General features: G+C 25.7%; 1 protein-coding gene across 4 annotated transcripts; it reads right to left on the reverse strand.

Annotated features, from left to right (window-relative positions):
* Positions 1-10,219: 10,219 nt before the first annotated feature.
* On the reverse strand, positions 10,220-19,673 carry LOC136079589 (uncharacterized). 4 transcript variants are annotated; one of them, XM_065795552.1, is made up of 18 exons: positions 18,435-19,673; positions 17,093-17,182; positions 16,718-16,895; positions 16,527-16,623; positions 14,190-16,422; positions 12,907-12,937; positions 12,647-12,682; positions 12,518-12,544; positions 12,369-12,392; positions 12,162-12,188; positions 11,999-12,025; positions 11,882-11,902; positions 11,763-11,789; positions 11,616-11,636; positions 11,474-11,494; positions 11,368-11,388; positions 10,816-10,899; positions 10,220-10,655 (listed from the first exon to the last, which is right to left on the reverse strand). In XM_065795552.1, the coding sequence occupies exons 6-18, from the start codon at positions 12,929-12,931 to the stop codon at positions 10,456-10,458; spliced, it is 561 nt and encodes a 186-aa protein (XP_065651624.1). In that variant the 5' UTR covers positions 12,932-12,937; positions 14,190-16,422; positions 16,527-16,623; positions 16,718-16,895; positions 17,093-17,182; positions 18,435-19,673; the 3' UTR covers positions 10,220-10,455. The 4 variants fall into 4 exon arrangements, 3 of the variants coding, with proteins under 3 accessions (XP_065651624.1, XP_065651625.1, XP_065651623.1); XM_065795553.1 differs by lacking the exon at positions 12,647-12,682; XR_010638052.1 differs by lacking the exons at positions 10,220-10,655; positions 10,816-10,899; positions 11,368-11,388; ... (9 more) ...; positions 12,907-12,937; positions 17,093-17,182 and having other exon boundaries at positions 15,367-16,422.
* Positions 19,674-20,076: the final 403 nt, after the last annotated feature.

Below are 20,076 nucleotides of genomic sequence, written 5' to 3' on the forward strand. Positions count from 1 at the left end.
TCAATATTTCCTAGCGTTGTAGGCTGCAAAAGAACATTGTATACACGGTTTGAACAGTTCCAAAGAAAGTCTCAGCATCTGTACAGTTTAAGGCAGCATTCTATCCACACAAATTCAATGAATTATAACTAAACGGTGAGAATGTAGACATTGGTTCTTCTTTTGTAGGATTGCTTAAACACCCTTTTAATATTCCTGACATGTTGGCTTCATTATCACAGCCTTGGCCACGGTAGTCTTAAAAACAAATTTTTCAATTTTTCAAAATTTCCAGAATTAATCCTGCAAAATCAGATTCAGTTTTCTTGGCACAATCTGCAAAGATAAAAAACTGCTCTTCAACTAAAAATTTTCCAGGTGTCTTCATGTACTTATCGAGTGATAAACGTAGTTTGTTCAGTATGGTTCACATCAGGAGTGGCATCAACCATAACTGAGAAATATTTTGCAGATTTGCATTCTTCAATAATTTGTCTGCAAATCTTGGCTGCACAAAGGCCAATTAATTCATTTTGAAAACGATTTGACAGGTAATGTGCTAGATGCCGTTGACACTTGTCCCACGGTCGTTTAGACTTGAGAAATAAGTGGAAAGTTATTATACGCAAGCGCAGTAGAGTTAAAAATAATTTAGAATTTTAATAATGGCTACGGATGCAACGTTTTTAAAAACTTATCATTGACAACGAGTAATTTGTTTAATTTTAGATAATTAAATAGGCTTTTAACTATTTTTTTCAATGAAATTATTGTGAAAATAACTTGCAGCTGTACTAAGAAATGTTTTAAATGAAATACAAGACCTCTGAATGTGAATAAAATCTACTTTCAGCTAAAGCTACTTTTACTGTTTTTGTTTATAATCTTTAAACCTTTTTTAAAAAAATTTTGAGCGTAGAAATTTTAAAATTTTTATTTATTCAGCATAATGAACCTTTTATCTTTTTTGCATTTTTTGCTTATATGAGGATTCAATTTTTTTTGCAGGGTTAAAATAAAATCTTAATCGTTAACTTTTTGTAACCTGTTGTTACGGTACTCCTTTCTGATATATATATGTATATATATATATATATATATATATATATATATATATATATATATATATATATATATATATATATATATATATATATATATATATATATATATATAGTTATAATTGTATATATATACCATTTTTTAAATAGTCTAATTTTAAATAAAATGGAACTTCACAACAAAAATATTAAACTCATTTGCAGAGTTTGTGGACAGTTACTTGGTAAAAAGCATTATTTTATAGGAGAAATTCTTTAAGTAAAATTAGAGAAGCTGTTTCATGTTTAAATGACAGATTTGGAAATTGTCCATTCTCCAAAAATGTGTAAAAAATGTTATAGTACAATAAACAATGTGCTTTCAAAAAAAACATCAACTGCCCTTGGTCTGTGTACTAAGTGGAAACCACACTGAGATGACTGTTTTACTTGCCAATCAGTAAAAAAGCTTAGAAAAGGTTTAGTAGTTTCTCAACAACAATCTAGAAATAAAGCAAGATGTAGTGGCCGCCAAAAAAATGATTCAAAGATGTGGACATTTGCAATGTTCACTACCATAAAAGATGCAATAACCATAATACAAGATGAAGACAGATATATCAGAGCTAAATAATGAGTTAAATCCACATTTGCAACATTACTTATGTAATATATGCGGTAAAACTCCAAAGCAACCTTTAACTATAAAAAATGCGAGCATCTTTTCTGCTTTTTTTGTATTGTAGAAAATATTAAGTTCAAGCCAATTAGTAAAGCAATATATCCTCAATGCCAAGAACATTTATTATATGAAGATTCATTAGCAAGTAACAAAACAAATTCTCTCATTAAAATGTTGACTGTTGCATGTATTTCAACACAAAATAAAACATCAAAATATAATTCAAATAAAAATATAAATATCTTTCATGCATTAAATACATTTTTCATTCCTTCAATCTTTATGTAAAAAATATTCTAAATATATTCATATTGATTTTAACAGTCTCAAGCTAAAAAACATTAAAAAATAAAAAAATTTAAACACGAAATACAAAAAATATTTATATCGAGTTCCAAGAAAAAGTCTTTGTGCTTTAGTTTACTTTTCCCTTCTTTACAACAGGTAGGTTTCCTTGTCAAGACGCGAATATGGTTGGAATACTAAAAAAATATATACTATAATATTTGTTTGTTTTAAATCAATTTTATCATAATTTATTAATTTTGAATCAATATGAACAAAACCAGACTGATGATTCAATAGATAGAATCAAAATTATAGCATTCAATTGATAAAATAAAAAACATAACCAATGGTATTGCTTTGATGCAGGCAATACAGTTGATTTATTTGACGTTATTGACTAAATCGAAAGCCTGGAATAATAACATTCAAAATTTTATTCATAAATAAGAGTGCATAAATATATAATGTATGTATGTGTATGTATATATATATATATTAGGGCCTTGCGAATTGCTTCGATTCGCGAATCAAGTGTTGCTTCGATTGAGTCGAAAAAAAAGATTCAAATTTTTTGGAATCATATTTTATTTTGCGAATGTTGCTGTTTTTTTAGATTTCTAAAGCTAAAATGTAATTGAAATGGTTTTTTTATCCCGGGTGGAGTAAGAGTAAATGAAAATAGTTCTAATATCACTTTTAAACAAACGTCGAAAATATAATCCGGGCAAAAAGAATTTAATCAAAGAAATACTTTTATTTTTTTGGAAATAAAAATGCTTAAATTTGGTTTACCACGAATTGCTGATTCGATTCGCAAATCAAGACCTGCTTTGAGATTCAATTCTAGACAAAAAATGTCAATTTGCAGGGCCCTAATACATATATATATATATATATATATATATATATATATATATGTATATATATATATATATATATATATATATATATATATATATATATATATATATATATATATATATATATATACATACACATATATATGTAAATTATGTTAGTGTATTTTACAAATTGAGTGTTCAATGTTCTTAAAGAACAGAGCAATATTAAATGCCCTGCTAAATAATAACATTTCCAAAAAATGTATGCTATGTTAAATTAAAAATCTGAATTAATTTCTAAATGTAAACACGAAAATAGATACCTCTTACAAAATTATAATATATATATATATATATATATATATATATATATATATATATATATATATATATATATATATATATATATATATATATATATATATATATATATATATATATATATATATGTTACTAACATATAACAATATTATGCTCTCTTCTTTAAGAATATTGAGTCGAATTTGACTCTATTTGTCGAAGGTTCAACAAAAAAATAGATAAGTGTTTCAGAAGGTTTAACAAAAAAATTGATAAGTGTTTATACTATATATATATATATATATATATATATATATATATATATATATATATATATATATATATATATATATATATATATATATATATATATATATATATATATATATATATATATATATATATATATATATATATATATATATATATATATATATATATATATATATATATAGCCACATCGGAAAAGAGTACCATAGCAACAGGTTACAAAAGTTTAATGATTAAGATTTTCTTTTAACCCTGCAAAAAAAATTGAATCCTCATATAAGCAAAAAATACAAAAAAGGTAAAAGGTTCATCTTGCTGAATAAATTTAAATTAAAAAAATTCTACGCTCAAAAATATTTTAAAAAAGGTTTAAAAATTGTAAACAAAAACACTAAAGTTGCTTTAGCTGAAAGTAGATATTATTCACATTCAGAGGTCTTGTATTTTATTTAAAAAATTTCTTCGTACAGCTGCAAGTTATTTTCAAAATAATTTCATGAAAAAACTAGTTAAAAACCTATTTAATTATCTAAAATTGAACAAACTACCCGTTGTCAATGATTAGTTTTTATAATGCTGAGGAGCCGTTAAATACAGGAATGGCTCCCTATTTTGATTGGATGAAAAAATTTTGTTTCACAAAGTCCGAAAAACATTTTTTCTCGTTTGCCGGATATCGTGACTTGTATATGTTATATATGGAACATGTATATGAAATATTATGAATATATTTTTAAGATCGGAGCAAATATTTTGACCAATCAAATTAGGGAGCCATTCCTGTAAAAGTCTTAGATTTTAGGTTTTATCTACCTAAACTTTATTTACCGCTATTATTTTTAATTTGTTTATAGTATTATAGTTTACTAACTTTGTTAATTTGTTTTTATGTTATTCTTATCATAAGAATAACATAAAAACAAATTAACATGTTTTACTTAACACTCTCGGTATATGTTTTACATAAGACTTATGTAAAACATATACCGAGAGTGTTAAGTAAAACATGTACAGAGAGTAAAACATAAAATTATATTATTTTTTGTTATACATTCAATGTGTAAATAAAAGTTTTATTTATTTTTATTAACTAACTTTTATTTTATTAATTTTATAAATAATTAAATAATAAAAAATTTTATAATTTTATAACTGTATTTTATTAAATACAGTGTTTTTTATTAACACATTGATTGTATAATAATATGTTTTGTTATTGTTAATGTATTATAATACATTTACAATAGTTACCCTGTGTGTTACACACAGGTTTGTAATTGGTAAATGTAATAGGTAAGTGTATTATAATACACTTACCTATTACATTTACCTGTTACATTATTGCATTTAATAATTAACCTGTATGTAACACTCAAATTAATTATTATAAATGTATTATTATACATTTACAATAATTAACATGTATTATTATACATTTACAATAATTAACATGTATTATTATACATTTACAATAACAAAGCAACACAATTTTTTACACGCTGCTACTAAGGCAATACTTTTACATTCTAAGCTATGGCAATAATTTCAATCAGAGGTTTGTTGGTTCAAAATAAAATTAAAAGTTAAATCATAAAATATATTGTTTAACTAATGATTCTCTATTAAATTGTTTTATTAACTAATAAAGTTAAATAAATGTAGGTTAAAAGTTAAAATTAAATTATGTTTTTAAATGATGTAGTTTTCTATAACTAAATTTTATCTTACTATTAGGATATCATTATTGAAAACTACTAGTTTTAACTGTAAAATACACTATGTAAGCTAGTGTATTCTAAAATTTGAGTGCTCAATGTTTTTAAGCCTTACGTTTGCAAGGAAAAATTAGTTCAACTCTATTTGCATTATTCAATGACTAGATTTGTTCAATGTTGGAGTAAGTTTCTGGCAAATTTTCTGATACCACAACAACAATATATCTCTTAACTAGTGTCTTTACCAGTCCTTTGAATGACAGGTTGATTTTGAGGTGGTAAGCTGCTATCTACTCTTAATGCAGTACAACAATGCTTAGATAAAACTTGAGAAAACCTTTACCACCATCAATTCCAAGCTTAACAAAATATCCATCAGAAAATTTGCAAGTGAATAACTGATACACAAGACTTGACAAATCATTGCATTGAGCAACATCCCGAACTGTACCAGAATCTCCTTTCCATTGGTAATTTTTAAGTCACTGCGGGTGACTTAAAAGATATTTTTGGTTTAAATTAGTAAAAACACTTATCTAAATATCCTCTACAGCCTGTTTTACTTTCAGCAGGATCATCAGGAAGCTTTTTGATAAACCTGCTGAAGGTGAAACAAATTGTAGAATACATTTTGATAAGTGTTTTTAAAATTATATATATATATATATATATATATATATATATATATATATATATATATATATATATATATATATATATATATATATATATATATATATATATATATATATATATACATATGACATCTTACTAAAATGATAATTTTAGTTTATTTTCAAATTTGTTAGCTTCATAAAATATTATTGTTCAACTAATGACAACTAATGACATTTAAGTTAAGAGTTCTATAGAGTTTTCTATAGCTCAACTCTAAGTTATTCCAATAATGTGTCTACACTATACAATTTTTGCTTGAATTTAGTTTTCATTTGCTCTGATCTGTCTTACCACAATTATTTGTTCCCCTACATTTTTTTGCTGTTGTTCCTTTGCCTCAGCTACTAAAATTTCAAGATCTTTGTTTTCTTTTATTGTCAAATTATGAGGCTCTTTGATTGATTTATATCTTAGCATCTGCAAATTTACTCAGATTCTTTATTACAAAGTTTTTTTGACAATAATTTACTAGTTTTACTAACAATGGTCTTTAACAATGTTATACAATATTGCCTTTTTTACCAAGCTGGATCACTTTAATTATATTTTTCTTAACAATATGTGAAGTAGTTATAGTAAATATTTGAATACAAAATTACTCATCTTTTTGGTATGATTTATCTAATGAGGTAACGTTACTTTCTGATACTCTAAATAGTATTATGTTGTTTGGCCTTCAACTTTGTTTTGTAATCTCCTAATTTATGAGTTTACCTGCACCAGAAATCTTTTACAAAACCAATGTGTCTGGTTAAAAAGTAAAAAAGGAGAGGGTCTTAAAAAGCTCTGGGTGGGTGGGAAAATTTTCTGAAAATTAATAAATGCTCCTTGTGTATAAAGCAGTTGAAATTTATGAACTCATTGCTCACAAAATGTAACCTTCCTACACACTCCACAAGCCCATTTCCTAGATATTTTTGCTTGGTCATTCTTAACTGGATGACTAATGTCTTTATCATGTTATTCCTTAGCTCTTTTGTTTCAATTCCATCTTTTCAACACTGAAACTTTTCAACACTATATATTAATTCTCCTTCAACTACATAAATTAGTTTTTATGCTAAAATAAGTCTAAACTCTTTACAAATAGATTACAAGATGGTTATAAAAACCTAGGGTGTATCACTGAACAATGCTGCACACCAACCTTTACTTTCAAACTAACACTCTCTCTCTTTCTTTTGTTTTCATTTATGTTGTGATATTTTCATACATAGTCATGAGAAATTTTTTAACATCTGAATATCATTAAACCCATCAAACAAGCTCTCATGGCACTTTTTCAACGTTAACAAGCAATAGGAGACTCTGAGCTCTATTAATAGCTCTGATTCTACTTCACTAAATTAAATTACCTTTGTATACAGCTTTTACTTTTTTTCGAATGAGGAAACCTACTTCAATAATATAATTGTTGTTACTTTATCAGCTTTATCTTAAACACACTTTTTTTTCTGAAAAAAACTTATAAAAAACACCAATAACACAATAGAGTGAGCTAATTGAAACTTAAAAGCTGTCATATTATTGATTGTGATCATGTTAAACAATATGCTAATTAGGTCTGTTGTTATTTTTATACTAAATAAAAAAACCTTTCTTTATCTATTATTCAAATTTATAAATTTATAACTACTTTCGAGTCCTTAATACAAAAGGGGCAAATTAAAGGTATAAATAAAGAGGTAATAAAAGGGTGGGTGGGAATTTTAGAGGGGGGGTGTCTTATTAAGCTTAAGGTGGGTGAGAAAATTTCCAAAAAATTAACAAACGTCCCCCTTTTTTTTATCTAGGACTCGAGAGTATTTATAATTATAGAGCAAACATCTATTTTCATTTCTTTTTTTTTTTATAGACTTTTGTTAAGTGTTAAGCTTGTATAAAATTTTACAAAGGTGTTTCCAATTTTTATGTATTCTTTATATGTTTATCTTTTAGAAGGCTTCATAAGTAAAATTCAAAAGTAAATGATAATTAAATCTATATAATTCACTCCAAACAGTTATACATGAAGTCTAAGATGCAGATGGTGAAGATTTGCTGCACGTTACATCGATCAGAGTAATGTTTGTGATTACATCAAACACCTTATTAGAGTCATGATTTAGTAAATCTTGATGAAAAAAACTGTTTGGTAAAATGACTTTTACCAAAAAAAAATCTCTTAAATTTAGAATTATTCAACTGTCTAAAAGATTACTTCTATAAAAAAGGTGTAGTGCATACACCTCAATGTGTTCTTTTTCATTAATTCTTTGTAAATAAAAAGTTAATTTATCAATGCAATATATATCAAGTTTAGCCCATTTCAAAAAAGTGTGATTTTTTTAATAAAATGTAACACTAAGTAATCTAATGCTTAAAGTCCATAAAGTGCGTTTTGCCCATGCGCTTTGAAGTTTAGAGTTGCCAAAATAAGAAAATTTGTTTTGTCATATATTATACTGCAGAAAAACACTAAAATCAAGGTAAATTTAAAAATATTCATTGCTCTGGTTACCAGCGAAGTCAGAAGCGATTGCCATAAAAACAATGTCAAAAATTGCATGCTGTGTGCATGCAAGTGTTTGTTACCTAAATGAATTTATTTTTTCTTCAATTTATTTTTATGTTAAAATGCTAACGAAAATTAAATTCTTGTTGCTTTTTTAATATTCACGAATTGTAAGAAGGAAAAAATTAAAAAGCGCATTTTCAACTTCCATCAACTAGAAAAAAAGTTGATATCAAAATTTTTAACCTTGATTATAGCTAGTTATGAATTTTTTATTTTTTTTTCAATGAAATAATTAGGGGTCGTCCACAAATTACGTCACGCTATAAGGGGCAGGGGGTTTGGTGGTTTTGTGATGACTCGTACAAAACTTGCTTCTAAAGTGTTACGATTTTTAGACAAAGGTGGGGGAGGGGAGGGGGAAGGAGGGTTAAAAACGGTCAAAAAATGCATAGCGTATTTTATGGACGACCCCTTATCAAAAAACTACATTTGACTTTATATTCATTAGTTAACCGAAAAATTAAATTGACATTTAGTTTTGTAATTATTTGCATTATTCCAAGAAAAGTTTATTTTTAAAGTTTTAAAAAATAAAAATCATAAATAATGTAATAAAATTATTATTAGTGAACTTTTCGACTCAAGATATTAACTGTTCTAATTACTCAACAAAGAAAATCAGCAATCCTGATTTCAACAATGCTTTGGATTGCATAACTTCTAAAAGTTGTGTGAAAATTGATAAAAAAAAAAATTTGTGTACAACAAATTTTATTTTTTTTATTTTTAAAAACACAGTTACAAAATAAAGTTAAAATTAGCTCATCACTTTTTTAAATTTCCATATGAAAAACCATCTGAATGCAGAAACGAACAATGCATGCGACATCGTGATTTACATGCTCGCAAATGTTCCAGACATGCCAATTTGAAAAACTTTTTCGACCGTGCAAAGAGTATGGATATGATATACAATAAGAATTTTTTTATGCTGAAGATTTGCAACCCGCTTTTTTTTAGCAAAAGCATTAAAAGTTTTAAAAGCAGTAAGCTTCGTATCTATCTCGTGCGCAATAAAACCAATTGGTTATTACCGTTAGTAAATCAGCAGTATATGAGAAAATCAAAATCATTAAGTTATTAGCTTTAACCATCAAGATATGATCTTAAACTATTATTTATTACAGGGTTTATTCCTTTGAGGGCCGTAAGGGTTTTTGTTTGTTTGTTTTTAAGCATAGTTGCATGCTGCTTTAGTTATCCTAAAACTCGGAGAACGGTCAAATAACATTGTTTCAAAAAACAAATTAGTATTAATGTTAAATAATTGAATTTGAAAACATTTTGACCGAATGGGTAGGCAGCACGCTTAATAAAAGGAATGTGTCCTCAAAGGGTTATACGGGTTGTTATATGTTAGCAATTCCGCGAGAAAGAGGAAAAAGCGCAAAAAGTTATGACACATACTAAACTCCAAAAACATTTTTTTTTAACTATTTAAAAATATTTTTAAGCAAAAAAGTTATTTAAAAAAATCATTTTATCATACCATACCATGGTTTTAAAGTTGTAAGGGTCGTATAAACGTGTTTTGACGCTTACTTACAGTCCTGTTGTGTAGTGTTAAAAATCGTACCGTATATCCATAATTAAAAACTTTGATGTTTTATTGCATTGTTTTAACATATTATATATGGTTGTTAATAATTATTTATACTTTTTTTTTTATATCATAGATTGTGTCGTTATATTTGTAGTTTTTAAGCATTGGTTTTTTCGTTACGACCGTTTTTGTTTTTTAAATAATACCATATGCCATACTTAAAACATGATTACTAAATATATTTTAAGTACGACATACTTAAAATTTCAAAACATAATTAGCGATTACTTGACCATTATTATTATTTTTTACATATCAAGCCTTCTAAAATCGAGGTAACTCTTTTTTATTTTGATTAAGTTGCAACCATTAGGCTGTGTTAGAAAAGCGTTACTCTAAAGCACATAAAATTAATGTGACTCCTCACAAAAAAAAAAGTTGATGTCTGGTACTGCGAACGTAGGTGGGGGCTGTATAAACTTGTATTTATTGTTTTAAAGCGGTCGTTATACAACGACCGATAAATTTTTTATCAACTCTAACACATTAAAAAAACCAAATCTACGAATACGAGTAGTTGTTAAAGACAAACCCAGAATTCCCCCGTAGTAAGCCACCCCTTCTGGCTCTAGCATACCCTCTTCGCCACGTAAAAGACGGTAAGTCTCGCCCACCATTTCCGACCCAAAAATGAAACGATCTTCTTGTTTTTGGCCCTGGGTGATTCTGGCGCCATAGCATAAAGTCATTCCACGTCAATTCTAATAATAAAAAAAAATAAGTATGTAATTCGACGTGGTTTCGGTCCAAGTTCATTTGACCAAAGAAATTTTACTAACATTCATGTCTACAACAAATTTATAACTACAGTTATTAGTTAAAGCTTCAAAATTTAGAGATTATAAAATGTAAATATATTACCTTTCTCCAATGGGAGTAATGGCGGTGGCGCTACTACTGGTGGCTCTGGTGCAGAAAGCGTCGGTTCCGGAACCATTGATTTCTCTAAATAATATAATAGATCGAAATTGATAACTATTTTTATAATTAATTGTGTAACGATTTAAAGTTAAAGTAAAAGTTAAAGTAAAACAAAATTATATTTACTTTCTCGAGGTTTATCTGTTTTTTTATCTAACATTAAATTGAAATTAAAAGTGTTATTTAAAATAATTATAATTATCTTCTCTAAAACAGTATACTTTATTATATTGCTTATTTATGATTAGTTTAAACTTCATTAAAATAATTATATATAGAAAAATAAAAATTATATATCTCATTACAACATATACTAACGGCGTAAAAAGTTTAGTTTAAGGGAAGGGTAGCTACCAGAGTACCCCCTTTTCTCCTTCAAAACAATAATATTTTTGCCCCCCCCCCCCCCGCTTCCACCTTCACTCTTTATTATATTTAAGCGAGCTGAGACACTATTTAAACTTTATAAAGCACCTCCATATAAAATAATACCTAACAGCAAAGCTTGTTTTTCTAAACAAAAAAATAAAAATATATATGAAAGTTAAAATGCAACGTTTTACTAATAGCAGGAATTTGCTAATACATAAAATGTTACCTAAATCCAAGATCTTTTTGTCTAGAAATTATGTAAGCAGAATTGAAATTTTTGTGAGTAATTATGAATATTTAAAAACGACATTACATTAATTCAACAGGTAATAATTTAGATAATTTGGAAGACTTAAATTAATAAATACCTAATTCCTTTTTTGCTGCCACTATTGAGAGAAATAAAATATATTTATTATGAATTTTCAATTAATGGCCCGATAAATTTTTTGCATTTGATAAATTATCATAAAACAAAATAATCAATCATAAAAAACAGTAAAGGATAACATTACTTAATTTAATTCTTTCCTCCAGTTGAGCTAAAAAAAATAAATAAAATTTGTAAACAATGACTGTAAAAGATTTTTGGAAAACAAGATCATTATTGAGTTTTAAAATATTTGTTTTATACCAAGTTTCAGTTCTTTCTTTTCTAAAGAAAAATGAAAATGGATCAGAAAAAAAATCTAAAAAAATTATAAAATAATGTCATAAAGAAACTTTTCAAATAAAGTTCTTTTTTTATTACCAACTTCTTTCTTTATCATATCCAAATCTAAAGAAAAAATATCATATAAAAATGGAAAATTCCAATCTTTTTACTTAAAAACACATTTTTTTTGGAAAATATAAAATTTATATTTAAATAATGTCAAATAAAAAATTTTAAAACAAAAATTTATTTCAATTACCCAATTCTTTTTTTAATACATCCAAATCTAAAAACAGCAAATATTATATAAAAATATTCTTTGATCAGAAAAAAAAACACCTTATTTTTTAGACCTCTTGTTTGGTAAAATTGCTACTCATAATGTGTGTTAAATTAATAATTGAAGTAATAATGTTAAATCTTTAATTTCACTTGAAAAATAATATTTTTAACAATTCTTACATACCTTTTATTTTTAAAACTTTATTCGCTAAACAAAATTTGAAAAATTCAGGCATCAGATAAACGGAAATACAATTTACATTTTAAATATTTGTAATAAAATATATTAAATTAAAAAAACAAAAAAAAACGAAAAAGATTAAATTTTTTTACCAACATCAACTTTACTTTTAACAAAATCTAGGATAAATGATGAAAATTAACAGCATCTTTAATGTTATTATCAATACTTTGATAGAAATTTAATTTATTACTAATTAAAACAACATAGATAAAATATACCACAAGAATAATCTTTTTCATAGTTACAACTATCAGCTAAACAATATAAATTAATTTTGTTTTAATGTAAAAATTACAAGTTACAACAACAACAAAAAAAAGATGAAAAATGTATTGAAAGATTATACTTATTTAGAACTTTATTTTATAGAAATCAAAATAATCATTAAATAAAAGATTTATGAAAATAAAATTTATTGTACAGCTGAAAAAGACATGATTTAAAAAAACAAAAACAAACTATTAAATATGAGACTTACAAATTTCTCCACCTTCAGACAACATTTTTAACTAAAAACTCATAAAATTTTTATAATGCATGATATAAGCATAAAAAATAATTATACTAACTTTATTAAAAACATATATATATATATATATATAAACACAAAAATATATATAAATTTGGCGGGAGTAAATGAGTGTGAGAGAGTAAATCTTAATTTGCGCAAGAGGTAAAGCTCTTGCTTCTCGATGAGGAGTGTTTATAAATATATATATATGTATATGTATATATATATATATATATATATATATATATATTATATATATATATATATATATATATATATATATATATATATATATACAACCCTTGGAAATAGGAAAAATGAGGTCAGCAATATACTACCGACCTCAAACTGTTAGAAGTGGGCAAAAAAATTTGATTTTATTTATACATACTACTCTTATTATCACAAATAAATTAATCACTAATACTATATTACATAGTAACTATATATACTACTATACTATATATATACATATATACTATACTATAATTACAAACATATTCACTATTGTAAAAACCAAAAATAAATAGTTTAAAAATCAAACTGTTTTATCGATCTTAAATGATGGATCAATGACATCAATGGTCTTTAATCAGACGGTGCATTTAATGAAAAATAATAATTAAAGCTAAACCTTGAAAAGTTAAACATCTAAGTATTAAAAACTATTACTGCTGTTAATATATACTTTTTGGAATGTTAATAACGAGAATGCATAAATCTCAATTTAACTTTGATTAATGGTTTAAATACTAACTGTTGATCATGTTGCTGTCCAAAATGTAGAAAATGTAACAACCAAAAGACCAAAACAATTGCCAAAAACAACAAATCTAGGTCTACAACATACTTTAATAAAACACTATATTTTTCTGTAATTCAATTCTTTGTTAAACTAACTTCTGTTAAACTAACTTGTCTTCAACCATTGCCTTGTTTAAACAAGAATTTTTGTTGTAATATCTAATCAAATGATTTATCATATATCTATGCTTGGTGAATTCTACACACTTTCAGTTATTTCTTTGCTAAAATCATATTTACAACAAAATATTATCAAATAAAGTTTTATAAACTTATGAAAAGATTTTACTTTTAAAAAACATTTTATTTTTATACAAATTTTTTATGTACTTCTTTTTAAATTGCTTTCAACAAATTAATTATATTGGCTAAAATATTGTACTAATATATTGTAATAATACTTTTTCAAATGTAAATGTAAAATAAATCTTTTAAGTAACACTTACGTTTCTCAGAAATATTTAGAATACACATGGCTGTATAAAATTTTTCACTATTGCAAAATTGATGCAAGTGCTGGACTCTAAAAAATCTTGTAAATAAAGTGTTTGTTCAGCAAAAACATTACCAGTGTCAAAACACTGTGATTTTTAATGACTCCTAATTCAATTATAGAAGCTATCTATGACTCCTATGACTCCCTACCCAGTCGGGTGACTCTTAAAACAACATTAAAAAAAAAAATCTGATCTTACCCCTTTAATTTGTTTTATATAATACTGAAACACTTCGTTTAAAATTTTTTTGAACAACAAATATTTTTAAGAGTTGCTTAAGACCCAAAATTTGACGGGTCCAAATATATTAAAAAGTACTTCTAAAGTACGTCAACCTGTTACTCAAAATAAGCAAAAGTATATAAAAAATTCAAAAATGAAAATCATTTTTCATAAAGATAACTTTTTCAGTCATAAATGCATAAAAACTATTGTTTTTAAGCTGAAAGTCATAATTTTCAAGTTTTAAATTTTTTTTACGTAAATTGATTATTATTTTTAAAGTTTTTATAAAAATTCACTTCTTTTGAGTACCAGGTTGAGATACTTTAAAAGAACTTTTATTTTCAAAATATTAGGGACCTGTCAAATTGTTAAGGGTCTCGAGCTACCCTTAAAATAATCTTTTATTCACAAAAAATTTTAAACCTAGTGTTTTAGTATTATATCAAACAAATTAAAAAAGTAGCTTTTAAATTTCTTAACAGTCACCCTACTACCAGGTTTATAAAAGACTCTTTTTTTGAAAAAATACTATTGTACATTATGAATAAATATTACTTATGTTTTATAAATGTGGGTAGGGAATCATGGGAACTATAAACTTATTAGATTATTCACAATGCACAATAGTATTTGAAAAATATCCTATCCTAAAACAGATTTTCTTTTTAAGGCACAATGCAAATATTATTATTTTTTAACTGAATTGCAATTGTCTTTAGTTACAACATTCCTTCATTTTTTAACACATATGAGCATTTATTAGCTCTAGTGTTTAACTATATCTTATATCTATATAGTTTTACAAACTAATGCAAAAATAAGACATAAAAATTTACTTTTAAATGTGTAGAAATTTATTAGTATTCTATGCCGTAGTATTCTATATAGTTTTTTTGAGAAGACCAGAGTGTGTATATTAGAGATGTGCCAGGTACCCGACGAGTTTTTTTTTTGTGTGCTGGTTTACCTTACAATTATTGGAAGTGTCTGTTAATTTTCGAGGTGCTTTTTAATTTTTGACAGTGCCTGGCAACACAGAGACATTTTTTTATCCCGGAATGCTAAAATATACGCTATAGTATATATATTGATAGAAGGAAAAAATATAAATATAAGATAACCCTAACGACTTATACCAATTACACAAAAGGCTATATAATACTAAATTACCAATGTCATAAAGGTATAAGCGTGTTGTGTCAAAAAAAATTTAACACCATGACACAAACAGCACAATTAGGGCAATGTATCACAAATAGCAATATATTATATGCCAATGAATATGCTAATATCAGAAAGGTATAAATGTCTATGCCGCTATCAAATTTTTGGCATAAACTAAAAATGAAGTATAATTTGAAAGCATATGCAAATAAACTATTACAATTGCATACAATGTTAACCTCGCCTTGTTTAAAAAATCATCATCTTTAAACAATAATATTTGCATTCAGAATTGAATGAAGCATTGTTAAAAACATTTGCATTGGCGTTAATTTAAAACTGAAACAGACAAAAAAATAATTCAATTTAGAGAATGTTCTAGTTATAGATAAATTTTTATGAGAAATTGGACACAACATGAATTTGAAAAATTATTTTAGATATTTGAAGTTGTGATTTTCAAAACATTTATTACTTTATTTATCAAACTGCAAGCTGTTGGTCAGAAGAATAAGAAAAATAAATTATATTAAGATTTGGATTATAATTAGAAGATTTTAATAAAACAGTTTTATTTGTAACAACTTAATGATGCACACAAATAAATTCGAAATTCAACAACTATAAAGAAGCTGAAAAAAAGTAAAAAAAAAAACAGCACAATCAAGTAACAAGTGAACTTAACTTAATCAATATTTTCTATATTTATTCCACACGCATAACTTTTTTGGAATCACATTTATGGCATACCCAACGCACATCACCTACTGTTTCAGATAAAGACACACAAATCCTAAAAATATTAACAGGTTATGACATTTGAATAAGTAAAACCAAGTTGTAGGTCAATTTATTATATGCTCATTCAACTTCATAAAAAAAAATATAGTTACTTACAAATGGTACCATGTCTCACAAACTTCACACTCAATCATATCCTTATACTGAGATGTACTGCATACAGAACAATTCCAACTTTGTTCAAGGTGAAGCACTATAAAAACATGTTGATGTAATGCATAAAACCATGTATCAAAATTTGATAAAAAAAAAAAAAACCCAAAAATGTGCTCCCTTAAAAAACTTACATTTTGTCTGAACCATTTCAAACACATCTGGGTTTATTAATTCTTTGACAATTGAAATATCATGATTTAATATTTCTGGATGAGGAAAATTGTCATCCAGACGTAACTCTTTTTTTAGTTAATGTGTTACTGATAGTTGGTTTTTTGTAAGCAAATAATTCTAAAACTTTTCTTTGTTCTAAAAATATGGCAAGTTATAAACACAAAATTCCATAAGTAAATCACAAAAATTATATACAGTGATATGTAATTAAAAGTGTAAACGTGTATATAGAAAAAAGTCAAAACAATTAGCAATATGAAAAAGGTTTTTAAATACTTTTGATGGTTTGTACGTAATGGTTTATAAATAACTAAGTTATAAATTAAAAATACCTATCGATAATATGTTTGTTTTTATATTACTATTGGATGTTGTATCATGTTTTGCTTTGGTCAATTTACTTGCTGACTTTAAGTGAGATTCTTTAAAAAAAAAAGAAATATATTTACATATATATATATATATATATATATATATATATATATATATATATATATATATATATATATATATATATATATATATATATATGGGCCTCCGCAGAAGTAAATAAGGGCAAGAGCAGAGAAAAACTCTTGATATTGGCAGTCATTCCAGAATACCGAATAAGTAAAATTAGAGAATCCCTGAATATTGACAAAGCAAGAGTTCAATATGAGATTATTATTGATAAAGTTAAAACAAGAACTTGGGGACCCATTTTGACAAAAATGTAACTAAAGTCATTATTATATTATTTAATTGGTTTTTATATTTGACGTTTTTTAATGTCTTCTTTTTTAACGGTTTGTTTTATGTTATTTTGTAACATTTTATTATTACCTGATGACGCTGACCGCAAGAGGTCAGTGAAATATCTTTAATATATTATTATATCAAAATATATTTAAAAATAATTATACGCTGCCTTTTCATTGAAATCAACTTATATATTATAAACATATCGTATAACAAGAATATTTAAAAAAATATATATATATATATATATATATATATATATATATATATATATATATATCTATCTATATATATATAAATATATATATAAAGGCCTTGGCAGAAGCCTTTAAAAGTTTTTATTAAGCATTTAAAACTTGGACTTTTTAATAATTTTTTAAAAATTTATTTATGGACTGGAAGACTTTTAAGCCTTCCAGTCCTTAAATAAATGCCTAATTTTCCTAAAAGAAAATAAAAATATAAAGAAAACGCTCTTCTAAGGATTTTTTTCAATGTACAATTTTCAACACTCGTTATGTATATATTATGTTAACATTCACAAGCTAATGCTTGTAACAAGAGTAAAATTAAATTTTGTATTTAATAATCGATGTATTTTATAAAAAAGATAGCTTGCCCAAAAACTGATAGCTCTTGTAAAATGTTGTTTAGAGTAGCAGCTCTGCTCTCAGACTCATTTAATCTCACAGAGGCCTGTGTATTAGATATATATATACAGACACACACATATATATATATACATACATATATAAATATATATATATTTATGTATAAACATATATATATATATATATATATATATATATATATATATATATATATATATATATATATATATATATATATATATATATATAAATATTAAATATATGTAAAACTATAAATATATGTAAAGATACAGATATTTGGAAACCAAAAATAATGTATAGAAACCTTTTGTTTTCATGGTCCAGTTAGAGATATCTAATAAGTTATTTATTTCGGCAGCTGAAGGTTTTGCTAGTCGAATGTTTGATGTTTTTCTTTTTTTTTGTTGTTGAATAAAACGTTGGCTGCTTAGTTGTTGTTTTGTTTGATGGAACCTTACTTTTGATATGTAATTCATTTTGCTTATTTGTTGTTAGACTTAAGAAAGCATTTTTAGCTAATGATATATTTTTCTGTAAGGTCTGCAAACTATCCTCATCTGATATTGAACTAAGGGACACTAAATTAGCTAGATCCTTTAAATTTTTAATAATGCTATCTTTTAAAATGTTAATATCTGCAGGTTCACAACCTTTTATAATTTTGCAGTCTAATTCAATTGAAGATGATGGCAAATAGAGAGGTATAGTTGTTGTAGTTATACTAGGACTACTATGACGATGCACTAAATGGATATGTTTACATGGGATATTTTTAGTTAGGAAATCCATACAGTCACAACTATATAAATGAGTACACACTTTACATTCTGGACATTTAGTGAAACATTCAGTGATGTCACACAATTTTTGGTGTATTACAACTCTGTAATGGTAAGCATTTGTTTCAGATGCTATTAGCCAGGCTCCTTTATCGTCCTTAGTAAAATTTTCACATAGTTGTAGGCTTGCAATGTGTCTATAGTGCACCATTTTTATTTTATAGCTAATCTTTCCTTTTGTTAATTTTGTTATTCTTTCATACACTTTGTCTCTGTTAAACTTTAACAAAGCGAACAAGCAATTATCAATTCTTTTATTATGCTTACCTTGCAGGTAACTGTACTTAAAAACTTTGTGGAAAGATTCCATATACATATTAGTATTTATACCATGACCCATACGATAACAGAATGCCCATATATATTTATTATTAACCCAATATTTTTCAAAGTATTCAGCGAACATTTGTGTCAAAACTGAGGATTGCAAGTAACCCATCAATGATTTTAAATAGTCATCAAATAGGTTTTTATCACTCAGCTGTAAAACAAATCTTATTCGCTTGTATATATCTGCTTCCATTTCAAGATTGTGTACTTTTTTATGCAATTCTTCTCTCCATGCTTTATCAACATGCCAGGTACACCAGAATTTCAGAGGTGCACATAAGTAAACATCACAAAATGCTTCGTAGTATTGGGATGCCAAATCACTCATTACCCATTTTGGACAAAAACTTCCAGAATGTTCATGTAATTTTATAAAAAAATTTTTAAAAATCTAAATGAATCACTGTTTGCTATACACCATCCAACAGGTTGCCCCTCACCTAATTCATCTACAACTAATATTGAAGTGAGAAGAAAATCATATGCATTTGTGCCATGCGTTGAATCAATACAAACACCATTTTTTCCAAACTGTTGCAGCATTTTTTTTTGATGTTCTGTTTGCATTATAATTATAAAGTCTGATTCTTTAAATGTATAACATGTATCTAACTCACCCTGTAGTTTATAATATAAAACAGGACTATTTCCCTTCATTTGCCATTCTTTTAGCCAAATTGCAACACTGTCTTGATCATTGGCATGAAGTTGTATAGAATTAATGTTGAATGCTTTCTCTAGGTTTTTGATATCTTGAAGCTGGGTTAAATGTAACCT

Source organism: Hydra vulgaris, chromosome 04 (assembly GCF_038396675.1).
Source record: "Hydra vulgaris chromosome 04, alternate assembly HydraT2T_AEP".
Classification (NCBI taxonomy): Eukaryota; Metazoa; Cnidaria; class Hydrozoa; order Anthoathecata; family Hydridae; genus Hydra; species Hydra vulgaris.